This window comes from Homalodisca vitripennis, chromosome 7 (assembly GCF_021130785.1).
Source record: "Homalodisca vitripennis isolate AUS2020 chromosome 7, UT_GWSS_2.1, whole genome shotgun sequence".
Classification (NCBI taxonomy): Eukaryota; Metazoa; Arthropoda; class Insecta; order Hemiptera; family Cicadellidae; genus Homalodisca; species Homalodisca vitripennis.
This window is the reverse complement of record NC_060213.1, coordinates 144,562,501-144,585,255: the sequence shown is the minus strand read 5'-3', so window position 1 is coordinate 144,585,255 and position 22,755 is coordinate 144,562,501. Positions and strand designations below refer to the sequence as shown.

The 22,755-nt window shown below is 33.4% G+C and overlaps 1 protein-coding gene across 3 annotated transcripts in view; it reads right to left on the bottom strand.

Annotated features, from left to right (window-relative positions):
- Positions 1-22,755, bottom strand: part of LOC124366454 (acetylcholine receptor subunit alpha-L1) — a 95,067-nt gene that overhangs the window by 19,397 nt on the left and 52,915 nt on the right. For all 3 annotated transcript variants that reach the window (XR_006922811.1, XM_046823022.1, XM_046823023.1), the window contains exons 2-4: positions 10,871-10,915; positions 6,565-6,674; positions 3,481-3,661 (exon numbers count right to left, since the gene is read on the bottom strand). Coding sequence is in view for 2 of the 3 variants with exons in the window: in XM_046823022.1 (XP_046678978.1) it covers positions 3,481-3,661; positions 6,565-6,674; positions 10,871-10,915 (336 nt within the window). In the remaining variant the exon portion in view is untranslated. The remainder of the gene's footprint in view (positions 1-3,480; positions 3,662-6,564; positions 6,675-10,870; positions 10,916-22,755) is intronic.

The following is a 22,755-nucleotide window of genomic DNA, read 5'->3' as shown; positions in this document are numbered from 1 at the left end:
TTGCCATTTACACAGTTTAATGTATATATATATATATAGATAGATAGATAAGATCCTCCCACAAACTAGTTGAATTTAGATTAGCAAAATTTTGATTCGTCAATGAAAAGGATTTAGACCTACGGGAATAATTGAACGGAGGTATAAAACGCAGGGCAATTGTGGAAACCGATATTTTTTGGAAGCTTAGAGGATAAGGCCAAGTGTCCTGTGGTGAGGGACATTCAATACCTAATTGCAGTAAAAGTGGTTTCGCAGAAGACTACACAGGGAGGCTGGTTAGAAATCCAGTTAATCTTTTTTTTTAGGAGCAGTTTGGGTAGGTTTTGTTTCCCTTTGGAACTCGAAATAAAGATCACGATATTGTTATAGGTTTGTTAGCCTGCGTCCAAAGCAACCATCTTCAAAAATAAAACTAATTATACGTGGAGGATAACATTTTTGCATGTATTTTACCCCAAATGTCGTGTTGCAAAGGCTGAAGTTAAGGAAATATGAAGTTTCCACATAATTTCACATGGCTTTGTGGTGCAGTGTGCAGTGAAATGGGAATAGAATCATTCTAGCTGTATTTTGGCAATATATAAGTTTTTCAAGGCTGAAGAGATAAAGCTTAACATCGTTACTTCTTGCAAAGAATGTTGTCACTGGTTTTATTGATGTCGAAAAGGTGCATGGATTTGATGCATGGAGTGGTCACTGATAATCATTAAAGTACTGAGCCAACAAGTGGTCAAGGCCAGCAATATCTCAGAAATGTATATCGTTATTTATAACGGAATTTAATAATTTCGACTGTACTGTTCTTTCCATATTTTATCTATGTAAGAAAATCTATAGTAATATCTAAGTCTCAATAAACACTTTACTAGGTGAAGATAAGAGATAGGAAATGGATGTTTTCTTTTTATATATCTCACTTCTTCTCAACCTTCACCTTTGTTGCATTTATAGTTACCGTAATTAAAGATGAAATTAATCCTTACGGTGCCAGAGCCTCATTTGGACTGTAAAGATCATCTAGATAGTGTTAAATGTTGTGGAAGGTTGGCTCTAAAGGTTTTTATGAAGACCAGAGGCACTCTAGCCTAAAGTCATAATCAGCAGATGGCATAGTATGGACATCATGATTTAATCTAGACCACTAAGCAGGAAAAATTAAACATTTTATGTTTCTTATACAATGGATTATAAAAATATAGATTTAATAAATTATATTTTCAATCTGTAAGTATATTTAAAAACTTTATCAACTCGAATACTTATTGACACTTCAAAAATTTTTTTTCCAATGCAAGATTCCATATATGTCTCTCAATTAGTTAATATGAGTTTAGTAAGCAATATCCAAAGTTATGTAAAGTTGGTAACGAGTTGCTAGGAGTAGTGGAACCACAAACACAAGCTCAGAACTTGCCAGAGTACCAGTTCTTGATGTAGATTACGTGGAAACCCTTGTCTGCTTCTTCAACTGTTGCTGACTTGGTTACTGTTCTGGATACTGCTCCTATCTTTGATCTAAACCGACGCTGCTACAAAGCAGTATCCGCCAGCAAATTAATTACTTTTTTAGCTTCCCACCAATTTAGTGTTTGGCTTATCGATTCCTAACGAAGGTTTCAGTTTACTTCACACTAGTAATATTGTTGACTCCTATCTATCTACACTTCATTATTATTATTGATTATATTTCAGGATACAATCGTTTGTCCTTTTGAAAAATTATATAATCCTTGGAACTTGCAAATTGATTTCAAACCAAATTTCTCGAGTAAACTACTTTGATGCCAAATATTATGGGGTGTTTAAGCAATTAGCCTCATGACAGAATTAAATTATGGATCAAAAAGATTACATTTATTTTGGACATTATTCAGTACTATGGGATTTTAAAAACGATGCTGATAAACTATTATAGATTAAACGTAAACAAGTATGTATTTGGTACGAGTATTCCATTTACTAGCCTCAATTTAAATACCCTCTAAGAAGGAAGTCGTTGGAATATTTTTTGAAATTTAACTTAGATATTGGGCAATCTAAACAAAAACATATTAGTGAAATTATAAAAACGCTTGACGCTTATAGCTATTCTAAACAGTTTTAACTAGTACATAATATAAAAGTACAATTTTAAACACGACAACTACCGCAGTTTCTATTAGATTTAGACTGCACTTGCTTGATTGCAATAACCTTGGTACACATGAATTTGAATATACTTTTAGCTAGGATGAGTTCGTAAGCCAGTCTTATCAGATTAAACTTTTTAAAATGGCTGTCATCGTATTTTAACAAATCTTTTATCTCTGGAAGCTCATTTAATAACATAAATAAATATTGACACTTGTCTTACATTGTCAAGCAATTTCAAGCAACTTTCATTCGTACTTATTTTATGATAAATCTTAAGGTTTCATGATGGTGGCCGTTTAAAGTAATATAAGTTTACAATTTGATCCGTTATGAGTACATATGTTTACATACACAATTTCGGATTAATTGTACCATATAAAATCCACGTTTATTATTAAATACATTTTAATTATGTTTATTATAATGTTGGTTATACATGGTTATTAATTATGTTTATAATTAAATTTATATCATTGTAAAACTTGTATCAAATAAGGTTTCAAGATTATGGTGTTTCTAAATTCTTCAAAGTGTTACTATTATTTTGCAATACCAAAGTTCATAGTTAATGTGCCATCAGCCATGTGCAAATTAAACATCAACAATAATAATGCGCCTTCAGTTTGACATTTAGAGATGATGCCTTCCTGTAAAATATACCTTTCTTCCTAGTGAACCGAAAGGTATATTTTTTGTATTCGAAGATAATGAAGTTATCAATGAACGTAATCACTGTTACTGCTTTGCTTTCTAAGTGATTCTAATTATAATTAGAACGAAACTATTGCTTGGGTATCTAAAGATGAGCTTGTTAGCATAGTATAACCAATAAGAACTTTCAAGACGGCAGCCGTAAGTACCTGCAAAGTCAACATACTCGTCCATTGTTATATATTACAAAGAATAATTCTTACATTTACAGGCTCTTTCAATTAATAAAATTTGTTTCCTGTAATGCATTTCTTATGGGATTTTCGCAAATATAGAAACCAATGGAGTGGACCACGGACGTATGCTTGAAATATAAAATATAAATATGGTTATATATTAACCAGGGGTTATAAGAATGTCCACGTCAGATTTCAGTACAATCAGTCTACCAGTTTTTACGGATTGATACACATACGCGACATATAATAGTATAGATAAACATATCTTTAAATTGTGAAGTCTTACTAATATATAACAGGACCTCTATTGTAGTCGATATACGTTTTTAAGTCAAATACAGCGGTTTCTACTTTAACTTCTCACTTAACACTTTTATGAGAAAGATTTCTTTTTTCTCACCAATTCCATCAAATAAAGATGATATATGATGACGATGAAGGATTAATCACTTACCTGGTCACCGTCATAGCTCCAGGAGCCGAACTTCATGAAGCAGGTCTGCTGGTCGAAGGGGAAGTACCGCACGTCTATCTCGCAGGATGACTTGAAGATGGCGGGTGGAGTCCAGAGTACCTTGCCGGTGTGGTGTAGAACAGCCTTGGTCATAGTTGTCACTACGTACTCGCCGTCAGCACTGGAACAAGTGGCAAGGAGTCGTAATTAGGTTACAACTTGAACGAGGATTAATTGAAACACAACAAGTTACCGAATACGATTTAGAATGAACTAAGTTAACAGTGACTGGTGAATGCATTTGTCTTTTTGTTAAGTAATTTACTCAGAGGTTTATTTTTCAAAATTAAAACTAAGATAAATTAAGTCTAAAACAGAAGAGTAATTGACAATTTAATTAAAATTAAAAATAGAATTACCTGGCTCGCCTTCCTGAAGTTTTTCTTGTTAATTTTTTACAAGAAGTGATGGACATTCATACAAGGATTATGGTATATCCAGGATATATTTTATAATCCATTAATAAATATTGCGTAAGTTCTAAGAAGTGTTATGTTTGAAATCGGTGTAAGTTATAAGTAGATTTCAAGCATAACTATTTTAATTGTGTCGTTATATTTCAATGAAAATCTAAATGGAATACATTGCTCATCATGTAATTGTTTTTTATTATTAGTTTTTATTATTGTTTTATTATATATATATATATATATATATATATATATATATATATATATATATATATATAAAACTACATTGTCCTCCGATGTTCATAGGACAAAATTCTTGGCGGAGTAATAACCTACGTTACATGCGTAGTAGTTTTTTATCTCTTTAACTTTTGTACCTGAAGATCTTCTAAACTCCTCGCGCGCCTTGTCCGTAAGTAAAATTTACATTTTCGTATTATAAATTTGGCTTTTCATACGAGACATCAATTTTGAATGTGATTTAAAAGAAATTTGTGAATAGCAATGTAAATACTCCATGTGTTTTGTTAATATTATGTGTACGGAATTTTGTATTTAATATTAATATTATTGTGTAAGTTATATTTACAAACTATATGCTATTTGAGAGTCGATTACTAAATAACTATAGACTATTAACAAAACCAATGTGGATCTTCAAAGATAACCAAGATTTATGCTCACCGGTTGTATTTCTTCTTGCTTTTTGTCGGGAGAAAAGGAATATCTGTTTTGTATAAAAAATACAAATACAAGATAGAAACGTATCCACAAAGGCAGCTGACAATACAGTTGTACCACTTTGCCAATAATAATGGCTCAGAACGATGAGAACCCAATAGTTGTATGTTTATTATGTTATTTATGTTGAATTTATTTACAATGTGTTATATTGCCCTATTTCTGATATTGTGGTTTTACTGCTCTATTTATTATGAAAATCCATAGTAGAAGTATTAATTGGTTTAAAAAATTATGTCTTCCCTAAAACTTTAAATTATTTACTGGCAATTTGCACCTTAAGCAAGTAATAACCTGTATAATTGATAGATGCCAGTAACTTGTGTATAAAGCTGAACCATAGGGGGTGATGTGTAACATTTTGACGGAAACCAAAATAATGAAATGCATAGTTGTAGTTTAAATCACTAAATCCCGATGAAATGTAGCCCCGAGTTAAGTTACAATGGCTTCTATAGTCGATAGAACCTCGGCACGTACTGGAAGTAATTAGGAAAGGAGGAAGTGAAGTAGCACACGACAAGGGATATCTGAGGAACATTTATTATACAAAGCCAATAGTGAGGTTATCTCGGTTGTCAGAGGCAAGCCACTAACCGTCAAGTGAACTACTCCCCTGGGCGTGTATTGAGCGGAGATCAGGGATGCTGTGGTGAGGTTTGGCAGCTCACAGTCTCGCCCTGCCGGAAGTTACCTCATACCGGAAGTCAGTCACGTGCCGCATCAGCACATCACTTCCACATCCTGCCCCAGAGAAAATATAGTGCCTGCTTTTAGTCTCCGCTTGTAAAGGATAGAGTTCTGACAATATTGATATTGATCGTTTTTCTTCCTCCGAGTCTTAGACGCTCTAACTTTGGCACTGAGTGAAAAATAGTCTCCGCTTTCTTACAAATTGGTCTTCGGAAATTGTACGTTACCGGATGGTACATTTACGTAACATCCGCCCAGAAACAATGATCCTTTTTACACTCAATACCACCAAACGTTGTTGACACAATCGGTTATAGTGTTCCTGTTACTGTAGAACGAATATTAAAACATAGTAGATTACTGAAAACGTATTTTAAAAACTCTCCGACATGCAATAAATAATGTAATGAAATTTACAACGCATTGTCAATTCAGTGTTGTTCTTAAAATAGTTTAATTTAATTTGTATAAGATTTCCTTCACGAAATAAGTTACTTAAGTTACAAGTACATCTTTAAATTCTGAAATACTTGTTTTAGAAAAGTATTCATAAGGAGAAATCTATATTTTTTATATTTTTTCAAGAGTTGGAAAAGCGGAAACGTAAGGCCTACATATAGTAAAAGCTTTATCTACATTCTCCTCCCTCTTAGTACAGACTCTAAAATCTGACGCAGCCACAGACGCGAGTCCTGGAATCTGAAGTCAATGTCTGTCTAAAGATATCCAAAACCCGTCGGCGAAGAAGCTCAATATGAACTCTTTACGTCGTTTTGACATCAGAGATATTTGGACTACAAGATATAGTGCACTACGATGTCTCAGACACAATCTCTAAACCCGGTGGAGATGTGTACGAGTATTATCGCAATGTGCACAAGCTCATAGCTGTGTTGTGTAAGATAATCTGAATACAAGTCGCTTTCACTGTAATAATCATTTATTAAAGACCTAAAGTTAAAATATTGTTATTAGGCATTTTAAATATATTTAAATAAGTTCGTAGCATGTATGTATGCTTAGTTATCTATTTATATTGCTGCTTACATATATGATGTTGTGGGGTCATAGAACATGTACGACGTAAGATTTTGTTTATAAAATACATGTATTGTAAATTCTGCCCTTACTCGATTTTATCTCGCTTAGTTTGCACATAATTCCATTAGTGTATACTAACTTGTTGTACAGCACAATGTCCGGCAACCAGATATGTTCAGAGGGCACGTAGAGCTCCGTGACACCGCCGTACTCCGCCGGGTCCCACCGGAACTTGTGATCCTGCCACTCCTGTACACACACAAGTACAGACACAAAAGCCCTGCCACTCCTGTGCACAGACAAATACAGACACAAAAACCTAAAATGTGAAATATTAGTTTTGATAATATTATGATAAAAATGTCTCTTACAACAAACATTTGCGGTTAAATAAATCAGTAAATACGAGTACTATCCTATTATAGCGGTAAAGTGGTCAATTTCGGAGTGGTATAATCCATAGCTTTATAATAGAGGTTGAATTTTTTATTAAATATTACCTTGCAGTTTGGTTATGTACAGTTATATATAATTGGCTGTGAACCGTTGGCATATACGTGTCCGATTAGTAAATAATTTAATCTCAGAGTACACTAAGAAAGTACTAAATATTAAAATTTTCTAAGTGTAAACCTATGCAAATGGATACGTTTTTCATAAGGCTATAAAGAGATAAAATATTGTTCAGGAAATAATGTTTACTAAATATTGTATTAAAGCCAGTTACCTGATCACTGGGTAAGGATTTCTGCTAGAATTATAAACTATGAAAGCTCGGTAAAGTACAATGTAACCGATAAAACAGCAATCATATAAACTGCAATAGCTTAAATCTTTTCAAAAATATAAAAATAGCCTAAATTTAAAAATTCAATGTTCGTAGAGTTCTAAAAATAATGTCAAGATTAAAACTGAAAGGTAATTACAAGCGTTTTAACATTTTACAATAAAAACTACTCCAACTGTACTACTACTTAGAAAAAAGCAATCCCAAATTTGAATAAATGTTTTCAAGTTTTCTCCTTGCACAGGTGGCTTAATTTATCAAAGGTTACAAATTGTAGTGTTCGAAGAGCCTCTATTAGTCAAAGGACAATGCTTATTTGTTATTCAAATAATGCCACGAACTTAAATAATGCATAGAAATTAGGTCTATATAGTAAATGAATATACAAGTGACATGCCAGGATTGAAAAACAATTGCATTTCAAATCAATATATTTAACACACTCGATATACTGTTATAATCGAATGTTTACTCACGGAGATTTTTAAATGCAAATTGATTAAATAAAAGACTGTAGAGTAAAATTAATGGCATGCGAATCATTATTTGGTTAGTTTAACAGATTAAAAATGATTGATTAAAAACATTATTGCTACTAACTCTTGCATAGCCAAAAGAGTAACGAAAAATACATTTTGTCTAGAACCACAAGAAAACATCTTATCTATATGTTTAAAGTATACTTCAAGTGCACTTATTGCATGGTATCATGTATAAAAAACCTGTACAAGTGCATTTACATATGATAGCGATCAATCACGAAATTCTGTTCTTTAAAAGATTAACGAACAGTCAGCAAGTGAATCAAATTCATTATTTGGATATATGGTAAAGAGTAGGTGAACATTGTGGTCAGATGAATTCGGTATAAACGGTCTATATTAAAATTATTTTACCAATGATGTTTATAAATGTCTTTTGTTTCAAGAACAAGAAGACATAAAGCCTGAACCATATTGCCTAACAATTATGTGCGTCACAGTTATCCACGAATGTTATCATACATTTCTTATGCTATTCTATAATTTTACAGGTGAGTGGCACAGCACCAGCTGAAACATAAGACCGCCATTTTGCATCCAAAAACTGTGTTTTCACAAATACTTTCAATGGCTCCTGAATGCGATGATTTGAATATAACTTTATAACCGAAGTTCTAAAGAAAAATGTGTCTAAGCCCTTTCGAGCTCAAGGTGAAATCTAGTTTCAATACTGTTTCTTTACATTAAATCTGCACATGTTACATATATCAATCATTAAAATGTATATGGAAATTTCCGGAATACATTTTAACACAAGGTGGTTTACAATTATTGGGAATTTGGATTCTGTTAATACTCCATCTTGCATTAATGGAATCTGTGTATGGATGTTCAGTCAACCGTAAGGTAGAACATGAGGCATCATCATAAGTAGAAGAGGCACAGTATTAATTGTCTTGTCAGGCTAGTAAATGGTTAAAGCAAATTAGCATACAGTTTCTTTGTTTACTAGAGGAGATGTTACGTTATTCTCCGATAACCTCCTTCCTCATTTTTATTTGTTCTCTTAGGACAAGAAGCTTATAAATTGCACTTAGTCCTGTAAGAACCTTTGCGCTGCTTCCAGAGTGATAGGATATTCCGGATGGGTAAGGTTATGGAGTAGGGGCCGCCTCCTATCGAGATCCATGAGGAAGAATTAGGGCACTACATCTCAAAGTCATCCCCGAAGAAGGGGAGGCCAGATCTGAACCAGCCTCTCCAGTCAAAGTAGGCAGGGGGTGGCACACCCTTTTTGAGGTTAACAAGAACCTCTGAGGTAAGGGAAACAAACCCCACCAACTCCAAAAGTCATCTTCCACAGTAGAATAGACCTATCGAATTGCCCATGAACCCCAGAATCTCAACATTTGTTAGTGATGTGCCCCAACTGGACATCCATAAGGTTGCCCAGATTGAAGTGGCACATCGGTTTTTGCTGTGCCCAGTGGTTCAACTGGTAGGTATAAACCAGCCAGAAGTGATCCCTGCTGGATCCTCCTTCCTCATAGTGAAGTTACTAATGAGGCTTAACAAGGTTTTTAGTGAACTTTCTAAGTGCAAGATGATTACCAAGGATGTTAGAGCCTTGTCGTGTAAAGTGGACGGGTTTAAAAAAAATTAATTTTATTGGACAAGTTTGTTATTTACCATTCAAGATGCCAGCTGTTCACATTCGTAAGACATTTTTATCCTGGCCAATAAATATTAATTCCAAAATTACAAAATATAAATTGATTTACGAAATTAATAAAATGACAACATATGTTTTAGATATCTTTTTAAGATGAAGGTCCTAAGTTTCGAAAATCACCTTATAAAATTAACTTAATGTACAAAACTAACAGGAGGGGCAATGGCCTAGGGTTAAAATGCCACAGACTTGGACCTGAGTTAGAGAAAGCTCAGGATCAAACCCTGCTTGTGACCGTAGTACCTTTTGTAAGTACCATCGATCTTGTGCTGTATTGACTCTCTGCCTTATTCTATTTGATTAGTTCTTCCTTAAAATGAACGTGTCTGGTAATTGTATCTCTATCATAGTTTGTATAGCTCATCACCTCCGTCTAGCTTAATCGCAGTTAATATAGCCTCAGCGTACTTGTAAGTTCCTATATATTAAATTATATAATTCAGGATAACGACTTTTAAAGACTTATAAAATTAAAATAGCATTTAGAATGATAACCGTGTGGAATTAAAAAGTACCGAATAAATGTTACAAAAACCTATATATTTAATTTGAATGCTGAGGTTATCTCTAGTTCACTTTCCTCTTTTTTAACATCTAGTATCTGACGCGGTCTCAGACTTGACTCCTAGAATTTGAAGTGAAGAGTGTTTGAAGAGATCCAAAAAAGTTGGCGACGAAGAAGCTCAAGACAAACCTTAACCATCGTTTCGACATAAGAGACACCTACACTATAAAATACAATTGTGCACCTGATGAGGCAGTGGTACTGCCACTTCACCTAGATTACACTATATTATTGTATTTTTTAGTCTAGGTGTCTTTTATGTTGAAAAAATTTAATGGTTTGTTGTGAGCTTCTTCGTTGCTGAAATTGCTTGAATCTCTTTAAACGAACGTAACTCAAAATTCCAGGAGTCAAGCCTGAGACAGTGTCAGATACAAAACGTTGCAATAAGAGAATGGTGACAAGGAGCTAAACTCGACACTCAAATTTAATTTATCATGCCTACCATAGCAACACTATCTATTTAGATCTATATTTAAATAAAAAAACACAAATAAGATTAAAATCGACAAAAAGATTGTAGCATAAATAGTAACTAAACATAAAATATGGAAAAGTTAGTTAGAAAAGGAGATATTTCATTTAAATGATAATTAACAGGTTAACCAGAGTTACTGAAACAGGCATCACTATTTATAGGTTTAATAGTAAATATAGTAATAGTATATTCAAACTATATGCAATTTATCAATATGCCAAAGACGAAGTCTAGTACTTAATGATAAGTACTTATTCGGATTATATATTTCCTTATATATCAAAGTTAACAAATTATATGGCTATAGTTATATTACTTAATATTTTTAGAGACAGATGTTATACTTACAAGATTTAAATTACAAAATAAATAGTCTTTGACACAATTCAAATATAACTTACATGTTCCAGCCAAACATTGGTTGTTAGAATCTGGTCTTTCAAGTTCTGAAAAAGACAAAATATATTTGTTAACATAACTTATAGTTTAAATTGGATAAGCACTTTTAAATTCATTTGTGTAATGGTTTTACTATAGGATGCACATTTCTAATATATCGTTCTTGAAAATTGTAAATCTCCTTTGCTTTATAATTGATGGGTACTATAAATATCATCTATGACACTAGTGAAACTTATTGTATGATCCCACATTATTATAGTAATTTATTTTGTTTCAATAAAGCTAAAAATTTACTTTTAATTTCTCTAACGGGCAAGCGTCGTGTTTTTACAGTAATATAGTGAATGTATTTAATATTAACAATTTAAATATAGTTCAATGTATTTAAATACTAACAGATTTTTAGATTTGAGTTATAATTTCAACATATCAATAACTGCAATGCAATTTTTTAATTGTGTAGTGTACATTGTTTCTAACAAAAAATATTTTAATAACATACATACAAACAAGAAGAAATATAAAAACATCTGCTGTTTATTTTGCATTACTAGTATTGCATCTGAAGGAAGGTCTTTTAATTTCAGACCTTTTTATTTACATCCTGTATATATTCGAAAGGAGATATTTGAGGAACTCTTTGGAATTGTTCCTCTGCCTACAATTTGCTCCGACTCTTTATTGAATTTATATAACCAGCCCGCCAGCGCCGCCGGTGTATGGTTTTGCATATTATGCTGATGAAACTGCTATTCCATCACTACAAAGACAGGCACGTGTTAGGTAAAATTTACGCATACTCAATCATTTTGCCTTCAAAACTAGCCTTAGAATTAGTATATTTATTTTGCCTTTACACCAGCACTGTCCTAAGTAATACTGATATAATCATATTTAACATTGTTATATCTATTATTTATCTGTGTTGATCGTAATTTATTCAATGTTAAACCATTTTTAATTTTAAAATATAATATAATTAAGATTGCTAGGCGTATAAACAGAAAGTAGTTACTTTGTATACATATAAACAATTGGAAACATGAACATGTCGTAATGGATTAGTGCTAGACAGGAAATATTATAAAAAGGTAAATATATGTGTTAACGAGATAAGTAAGTAAATATACTGTATGTTTACACAAGTAACCATTAAATTAATTTCATAGCCATAGTGAACAAATAGGAGTTGTTGAATAATATAATATCATAGAAAATAATAATTATAAACACAAGCAGACAATAATAACACAAAAGTGACAATAAATACACTATAAAAAATAGTAGTTATAATAACTAATCATCAACAAAATGCCACTTAAGGTAAGGGTTACAGAAAAATAATACTAAGACGGTAAGATAATTCAACTGGGGTTCCTTTTAAAGGCATTGGAATTAGTATCGAAGAAATCCACACCACCAGACCCTCTCTTAAGAGTCGACGAATGAAACTGTGGCGGCTGTAGAATAGGGCATGGCTTTCTTGAAAAATATATCCTGAGAACGTGAATTCGCAGAATACGAAACTCATCTAGTTCAAGAAGATCAGGCCAGCCAATAAGCTTATGGAGCAGAAAGATGTCGGTAATCTGTCGTCTCAGCAACAGGAAAGGAAAGCCAAGTGTACTACTCCTGAAGAGATACCGGTAAGCAAGTCGCAGCAAGTCAGCCTTATAAATCATACCTGCAATATTTCTATATGAGCATCAATTGATCGGATTGATGATCGATTTGATCGGGTTAGTATGGACACCAGAGATCAATTGCGTATTTAAGGACAGGTCTGATAAGTATCTTCAAGAGGTTTGCTAAAATAATGGGTAATAGGAATTCCTCAGACGTTCTGCACAGGAAAAACCAGAAGGTAGTTGCTCCACGAGACCGAAACCTGAAGATATTATCACTCCCTGGTCTCTGAATTAGGTGACTTTATTTAGTACTGTTCTAGATATAAAATAGTAAAAAACTGATTGATTCTTAAATATGTGAGAGCTTCATTCTTAGTAGTGTTAACATCCATAAGCATGTTGTTGACACCATATCAAGACATAATCTACTTTCCTGCAGATGATGGTAATTGTTAAGGAGACCTCAAGATAAAATTAAATGTCATCAAGTATCAGATAATTTGTCGTAATTACGCTGCAGATATCATTTAAGAAAAGGCTGAAAAGGATTGGGGCCAAGTGCGATCCTTGTGGCACACCAGAGAGAAAACGGGAGTTGGCTTAGAGTAAGCATTGGAACGCTTCACTACCAAGCATCGCTTTATTAATTAGCTTCGTAGCCATCGCAGGGGAGGGCGGATTTGTAAGTTCCGTACCCACTGAATTTAGAGATCGGTGTATCAAGATTGATTCTGTCGAATGCTTTGAAAAGTATAACAGTAATACCGTTTACTTGGTGTTGATTAATAGATGAAGAGACAATTTACTAAGAAGCATAAGATTTGTAAAAGTGAACTTTCCACGCTTCTTACCAAACACCAAATGATCCAGGTCAAACCCTAATCCATCCAGGACCAAATTCTAAAACACTTTAGCCTGTATGCACTGGATCGCTATAGATAGGCCTATAATTAGTCATCTGAGCTAGCAGTGAGTTACAATAAATGGCAAGATGAGGAGCTAATTTATTAGTACAAGAGTTTAAGAACTGAGGGAGGTATAAGGTCAGGTCCCATACCAGGGAGAAAGAATAACATTCTATTCTCTCCTCCTTGTTCCACATATTTAAAGGACTCAAGTGCTCTGAGTTCGTCTTTACTTTCACGAACAGTTAAGTTGAGGTTATGTTTGTTAAGGTTGGTAATTAGCAATGGTTAATTATACTTTTATGTTACTCTAAACCTATATTTCAGGTTCCAAAGTGACCTTGGAAAGACATCAGACTAGTGGATGGCATTATAGCACATAGCAGGTCTACTTTAGAAGTATAAGTCATAAATACGCGTATATTGCCTGCATAATGTATTTTAAGTGGAAAAAAAATAGTTATGTATGCGATATATACAAAAAAAAGTTGACTACTCCGTACCTTCACGTTTTACTAACTCTTTCAACGCCATACGTAATTTATGTTGAGGTCTCTTAAAGCTGTAACGAAAGAGTAATGGAGTGCTTTAGTTTTTTTAAACGGCCAAAACAACACGTAATGAATGTAACGAATAATCCGATAGGACAAGCATTCTCATGACTGAATAGCCATCGCGCAACCTTATTCATAATTTTTATTTTTAGCGCAACTCTTGATCATTTAAGTAGAACAGGAAAGTATCAGTCATGGAATTGTGTAGTGATAAGTTAAATAAGAATGATGACCCTTATCATAAATACATGTTTTTCTATTGTACCTTTCATAAAGTGACCAACGTTTATTTTGTTAATTGTTGATTTTTTTATCTCTTAATAATTAAATTGCCAATAATACAATTTATAATAAATAATTGATGTCGTATTAAAGAGTAATGATTCAGCTACCATCGAATAGTACAGTGTCAGCTTTTTCTTTGACCTGAGCTTCAAAAGAAAAGAAACCATTAGCGGAAGTGGGCATATAAATGCTTACTTGCTTCCTTGGGTATAATATTACAATTTAATATATATCTCAACTTTACTGAGGGAAGATTTCCGACAATTTTGAGCATTCCAGCATTTTAATGAACTGTGGGAAGAGAATATCTTGGCTAAAGTAAGCTCGTTGGCTGAATTAAAACAGGAACCTAGATTGTCAAGACATATGGCAGCATTCTTTGATGCCAATGTGGTTTTATTCGTGATTATAAGAGCTTGTATTAAGCGGTGTTTCAAGTTTACGCGTATCGTCTAGAAAGGAAATCATGAATATTGGCAAAGTTTAAAATAATCCTTAACGTATCTAAAGTAATAGAACGGTGACTGGAATAAAAATATGTAACATAAGGCAGGTAATCTATTCTCTATAGATGATATTGTGTACAAATAAAGGCATATTGCTAATATGGACAAGATGCCATACTGTATCCTGTGGACGCGATATCCAGTTAAGATATTATATTACACCTCTGTTGGAATGTAAGTGCTTTCATACAGCTGTGAAAGGACGACATGGGATATAGGCAACCATACTTAGTCTTAACAATATCTGGTCATCCAAACAGCTTCTCTTTGATCCTCAAGTTCCGGCCTAAATATAACAAGAGTCAATGGGCACAGAAGATGATGATTTAATTTCTAACGCCACTGACTTCAGGCATGATTGATGGACACGACTTTGCAGCGGGGCCACTGACTGTGTGGGATATACACAACCATTTAATTGCTTGGACAGAATATACATAACAATTACAGTTCAAATTCACCCAAACTGATTCTCAATTTCACTTCTACCCACTTAACTTACATATGTTTCGCTACATTTAAATTCGTAGTAGGATACTTGTTGTAATAGAAAGTATATTATGCAAAAAACCAATGCTGGTCTGTCTTAAAAATCAAATATGAACTGACCAATAGCGGTCTTAGAAAACTGTATTAAAACTATATGATAATTATATTTTATAAAGTATTAAAAGTAGAATCTACGCGTTTAAAGGATTTTACACCAATAAAAATCTAAGGAAAATGCGTGGCAGAAAACACACTTTATAGAGTTTGCATGAGTAAAATAGAGTAAGTAATAATAAAATTGTATTAGCGTATTTATGTTTGTACTAGTATAATTACTCTTATAAACGGATAAATGTTATAGTCTATCATTCTAGGATCTGAAAATGTCCATATCTTTTCGTCTCTCTGTCAGCACGACATTTCGAAAACGAACTGTCAAGATTTATTGAAAAAATTAGCTGAGTGATATTGAACATATTTTCATTGGTCCTACGGTAACTATGATGGTCACGAAAAATAAACCAACAATCATATCGCATTATATCAAGTGACATAATAACACTTTGAGCCTAATTATCTCAACATATCGCTAGGTGACTTGGTGTGTAGATTTTAATTATTTAAATACTGCTAAGAATTCTAACTTAGTTAATCAAAATCGTGAATGTATCATGTGCGTTCAAGATAGCCTGTCTCGTTATAGACTTTACATGTTTCTAGCTAAATAGAAAAAGAATAAGTTTCTATGATGGTGAATGTCTATTCATGGAATTCGGCTGAAATCTTCAGAGAAACTTCAGAAGGTATCATTGTCTAGTCTTCTACTGTTACTAAGTAGTTTCTTTTTTCTCTGCCGAGGTGCCAAATGTTTTTCTGAACGATTCTTTATCTGATGTCCAGAATGAACTAAACTATAAACGAGAAACTTTGCATGCGACGTCTGATATGTTATGTGGCGTCTTTGTACCTTATAGTTTTTAATTTATTTTGTTCTCATTGTCCTACTTCTCCTATTATATTTGTTTTGAAATAATAGAGAGACTGCCATTAATTTTATTTGTGATTTCTTATCTCATTGTTTGATATACCTTATTACCGTAACAATGAGTATATTATAGGTAATATGAGTACCTATAGCACTTTTAGTTATAGTTTTAGACAATATAGTAGTACGCCTCACTACATGTCGTGTAAAAGTCTTTGCTGATGTGTTATTAGGTCATAAGTTAAGTCTCATAATTGTACTCAGTTTGTTTTAAAATGTATTAATCCTGCAATCTTCTAATTTCTATCAAAGTTTATATAAGATGGCATTATTCTACATATAAGACAAGTGTAGAACTCTCCAATAAGGCTCAGCTAAATCAAATTAGTGATAAGCTCCACCATCGAACTCCTTGTTACCTAAAAAATAGAGATGTAGCTTCATGGAATGTCAGGTCCACGAGTCAGTTTGATATCAATATATCGTGCCGAAAGACACAGATATTCAGACTGAAATGAACCTTTTCCAGTCCCTCGAATGATAGGATTCCTAAATTTTAACCAAATATCTTCCTGAAAGATTGGTTAATGTTAAACATGTCATTACTAAAGTATGAATCACCCGTTTTACGTTATACTGCATCCAGCCTAGAGCATTACCAAGACGTAGCAATTTCATCAGCGTAATGTTGCTGGTGTTTTGTAGTTGCATCGAGAGGGCTGGAGACATTTTATAGTCCTGTCGTCCAATTAACCACTCCGCCCTTACAAAACTTTGTAGGGGTAGTAAACTTACATATATAAGCATATATTATTTTTTCTTCGAAAGAGTTGTAAATTTTGTAATCTAAAAATTATGCAAATTAAATTACACTCCAACGTAATATTTACAGTGTATAGAATGAATGATTTATTTTAAAAAAATACACGTCTTTTGTTTATAAAACAACTTATTTATTACCACTCAGAAAAACGCATTTAATTTTTTTAATGTCAACCAAGGCAGGAAGAGACGTGAACAGTAATGGCGGCGTAGTGAGGGTCTAGTCAAGAGTGGCTGACCGTGAATGGATGTAACGTGACAGGTGTGCCGGCACAATGCGCAATCGGTTATTGCTTTAAAAATGACTCCCATATTAGATTTGAGTGGATCTCTATATATGGGTTTTGGTGAAAGTATCGGCAGTATCAGTTGTTCATTATTTATTTATTTACATATTATTGACATTATTTCCTAATTATTCCACTGACGTTGCTAGCAGTACAAAGAAATATTCCAAATAAGAATTACGGCACATGGATGTTGCACCACAAAAGTGGGTGCCAGTATAAATACAATAGGGATGTCGGCAGCCCTGGTTTCCATGTTATCACCCGATATGTGGCACCAACATGTCGTAAAACGGTTTACAGCCCGTGATCTAGTTTTTCCAGACTTATCACATACTTAGTGCTGTCGATATTCCAAACATGTTAGTTCACTTTATGTTGTACTCAGTCAAATTCTATCTTCAAAATATTTTCGTAGTTTTACAAAAATAAACATTTTTTATTTTCACATTCCTTTACTAAGAATTTATTTTCTTAATGTAATAAACATTCAGTTATATATTATTTTATCATTTTAACTTAATTTAAGGCTAAAATACTTCACCAAACGCATTCAAATTATGAGCAGTGTTTAAAAACTATATATTATACAGACAAGTACGACGTTACCAAAATATTTATTTATATTTAATCTGAGTATTTTTTTTTCACTAAACAACTACATACATAAGGATTTTAACTTCATTAAGCAGAGTAGTTCTTTAATCATACATCCGGTAGTGTAAATATTTCACATTTCCTTCGATGTGGTGGAAGATTTACCTATAAAAAGAAGTGAAAAGATAGAAAATATTGCAGAATTAAAATACTCATAATAACAATAAAAAATTTTAATCAGTACCTGTGATTCAGAAATTAGAAAATTCCTTACACTTACCGTGAAAAAATATAAAAAAAAAGAATTCAAATAGCGATGACGATATTTAACATTGTTAAATTTAATTTTTTGACTCATTTTCACAAAAAAACTAAAGTTAATCTAGATGTAATTATGTTATTATCGATATACAAAAATCATAAAATTAAAATAAATAATACTTTTAAAAATTACTAAACACAAGTGGTGGTTTCAGTTACAATCTTTAATATTGCAGAAATATATTGTTGTTGACGTATGCTCAGCGAGTACAATAATTGGAAATGATGATAAGTAATTCCAGGTGCATAATGCTAAAATAGTGTGCATTGTTTGAAAAATGCCGTTGTGCCTCTGGTATTTCAACTGCTTCAAAGAGTGTTGTGGAACAAAGGAACAAAAGACTGATAACGGATTGCCCTAGTTATTGATCATGTCCTCTTTATACGTTCTGTGAACTCTTTTAAGCACTCAAATGGTAACTGATCCACTGTTTCCAGCAGAGATTCGTCCCTAACAAAAGACTGATAACGGATTGCCCTAGTTATTGATCATGTCCTCTTTATACGTTCTGTGAACTCTTTTAAGCACTCAAATGGTAACTGATCCACTGTTTCCAGCAGAGATTCGTCCCTAACAAAAGACTGATAACGGATTGCCCTAGTTATTGATCATGTCCTCTTTATACGTTCTGTGAACTCTTCTAAGCACTCAAATGGTAACTGATCCACTGTTTCCAGCAGAGATTCGTCCCTAACAAAAGACTGATAACGGATTGCCCTAGTTATTGATCATGTCCTCTTTATACGTTCTGTGAACTCTTCTAAGCACTCAAATGGTAACTGATCCACTGTTTCCAGCAGAGATTCGTCCCTAACAAAAGACTGATAACGGATTGCCCTAGTTATTGATCATGTCCTCTTTATACGTTCTGTGAACTCTTCTAAGCACTCAAATGGTAACTGATCCACTGTTTCCAGCAGAGATTCGTCCCTAACAAAAGACTGATAACGGATTGCCCTAGTTATTGATCATGTCCTCTTTATACGTTCTGTGAACTCTTCTAAGCACTCAAATGGTAACTGATCCACTGTTTCCAGCAGAGATTCGTCCCTAACAAAAGACTGATAACGGATTGCCCTAGTTATTGATCATGTCCTCTTTATACGTTCTGTGAACTCTTTTAAGCACTCAAATGGTAACTGATCCACTGTTTCCAGCAGAGATTCGTCCCTAACAAAAGACTGATAACGGATTGCCCTAGTTATTGATCATGTCCTCTTTATACGTTCTGTGAACTCTTTTAAGCACTCAAATGGTAACTGATCCACTGTTTCCAGCAGAGATTCGTCCCTAACAAAAGACTGATAACGGATTGCCCTAGTTATTGATCATGTCCTCTTTATACGTTCTGTGAACTCTTTTAAGCACTCAAATGGTAACTGATCCACTGTTTCCAGCAGAGATTCGTCCCTAACAAAAGACTGATAACGGATTGCCCTAGTTATTGATCATGTCCTCTTTATACGTTCTGTGAACTCTTTTAAACACTCAAATGGTAACTGATCCACTGTTTCCAGCAGAGATTCGTCCCTAACAAAAGACTGATAACGGATTGCCCTAGTTATTGATCATGTCCTCTTTATACGTTCTGTGAACTCTTTTAAACACTCAAATGGTAACTGATCCACTGTTTCCAGCAGAGATTCGTCCCTAAAAAAAGGAAAAGTTCTCCCTCTGTAATAAAACATCGATCGGTTGATTGCCAATTTTGTTTTTCTTGCTCGGTCTCATTGAAAACTTTTTATTTAATGTTGAACATTAGATATAGATACATTAGATATATGTGTGATTTAGGCTACATTGCAGTTATTGCTTTTTTAATGTATTATGTGGTATAAAATTGCAAACTCATCACTATTAGAAAATCCTAGATAGTTTTTGTAAGGTAATAATCCTTGGATATTCAAAATTGTTTCTCGTGCTGAACCTGAAAAATGTTATTAGTAAATACAAATAACTATACAGGCTACTCGCGACATGCTTTTTTCGTTGCCTATAAGAAGAGAGTTCACAATTATCCTGCTTATGAAGTTGTTGTAAAACATCATGACTATAATATTGTTATTGCATGAAACTACGTCTGGGTTATTTAGAGATTTTAAAAATAAACTGTTTATAACTATATTGTATACTGTGACTGTGTATAATAATTTATTACGTTTCTGTTTGAAAACAGCCTCAAAAGTGTATGTTTATCATAAACGGCAGCGACTTTACTCATAGCAATTAAGGTAAATTTGTGAGTATCCTTAGTGTTATCGCACTAGTTAACTTATGTTTGTTTCAGTTCCTAGTCACTAAGATAAGATTCATTATATTTTGCTGCTTCATGGAACATTCAGTATTTATGGCTTTAATAACAATATTGTTTTATTATGTGTTACGAAATTCGAAAATCCACTTGCTAAAACATTTTCGTTTCTTGGAATGAGAGTTATTACATTGCTTAGGAAACATTTATAGATGTGGATCGGTGTTTCAACACATACTCAATTGATCATTAGGAAGTCCTTTATTGGATAAGTGTCAGAGAAGCTTATCACTAGAAACATTTCACTTCTGTCTTTAAGACTGTCTACACGAAATATCAAACTGACTTATAGACCTGAAACTTTGTATGGGAGCAACGGTGATTTGATGAGGCTTAGCTTAGAGTTAGTGAACATTTCAACATTGGTCTCATGGGTCATGGGTAACCGCGATAGCAATGAGAAAATCTCAAAATAAATATCTTTTTAAATAAACCAATCATTTGAAATTTTAACATTACACAGTAATACAAGTGGCTACATGAAACTCCTGTTACGCGACACATTGCATGGCGTAATCCTTTAATCTTCGTAAAACCCCTACTTTCCCCACTCTTCCAAATATTAAAGTCCCCGCTTGGATCTCCTACGGCTTCCAAAGGAATGGAAAGCAAAATTTCAGGTGTAATTTATTCTTCATTTGAACATAGCACCCTAGATATCGTGTATATTATGCAGTAGGTTCAATTAAGTAAATCTAGTTTAATTCCTACTCTCTCTTAGACAGATGATTATTCCTTACATATATGTCTGTATATGCAAGAGTATTTCTGCTAACTAAATGTAGTTTAAAAGTTTGAAATTAAACATAATTTTAGAGAGCAATGGCCTTTGATTATAGCACTCCATGGCTCGCCAAAGTAGAGAAAGTAGGGCCTCACCAAACCCAGTAGGCCAAAACGAACGATTATTTAAGACACAAGATATGTTTGTGTCAACAAATAATTGCTTTAAATTCCGGTTATAAGTAACAGAGGGCGATGAACTCAAAATGAATTTAAATTTATTCCAACAAATTACAAAGTGAAACCTAAAAAAAAACTGGATTATACATTACTTTATGTAAAATATTATAAATTGAATGAACGGAAAATACTTTTATTAATATACCTTGAATATAACAGATGACACACACACACACACACACACACACACACACACACACACACACACACAAACAACTTTTGTATTTTTCTTAAACAAAATCTGTTATCTACACCTTTTCCGATCCAACAATCAACCGAAAAAGATTTTGAAGCAGTCGGGATCAAACTTCAAACGACACAATCAAAATTACTCGTGGTCGGAATTTATAGGTCTCCCAGTGGTAATGAAGACATCTTTTTTTCTAAATTCGAAAAATTATTGACATGCCTGACTAAACAACGTCAAGAATTTGTCGTGATGGGGGATCTCAACATAGACGCCTTGGATAATACTCACCATTCCACAATTCGATTAGTCGATTTACTTAGGTCATTTGACCTGGAGTTGCTAGTCAAAACTCCGACGAGAGTGACGGCTACAACAAAAATCGGCTATCGACAACATCATAACCAACCACCCAGGTGTCGCAGTGTCTGTGGTGGATACAGCTATTTCAGACCACTATGGCCAAGAAGCCATCATTAGTGGGGTACAATTCAAAAGGGAGCCCAAAATTAAACAAACAGTAAGAGACATAAGGCCAGAAAACATTGCCTCACCTCAACATTTCCCTTTCTAACGAAAGATGGGATTTTCTAAATTCATTTCAACCTGTAGAGCAGCAATTTAAATTGTTTAACGACACTCTAAATTTCCACATTAACATCTGCTGCCCTAACAAAAAACGATCAATGTTTGCACACAAATAAAAAAAACAACTGGATCACAACGGGGTATTTTAGTTTCTAGAGAGAAACTAAAATTCTTCTCCGAAGTTTATAAAAATACTTCAAGCGAACAATTCAAAATTTTTTTCAAAAATTATAAAAAATAATATACAGGAAAGTGATTCAAGCCGCAAAAGCATATGATGTCTCAAAAATCCATTCTCTCTTCCAAAAAACGTTTCAAAAACAATTTGGGGCATCATTAACAATAAAACAAAAGCTCACAAAGAAATTAAAATTAAAATTGGGGATAGGCTTGTGTGGAGGACGAAGCAGAGATTGCCAATCAGTTCAATGGATTTTTTCGCATCCGTTGCTGGT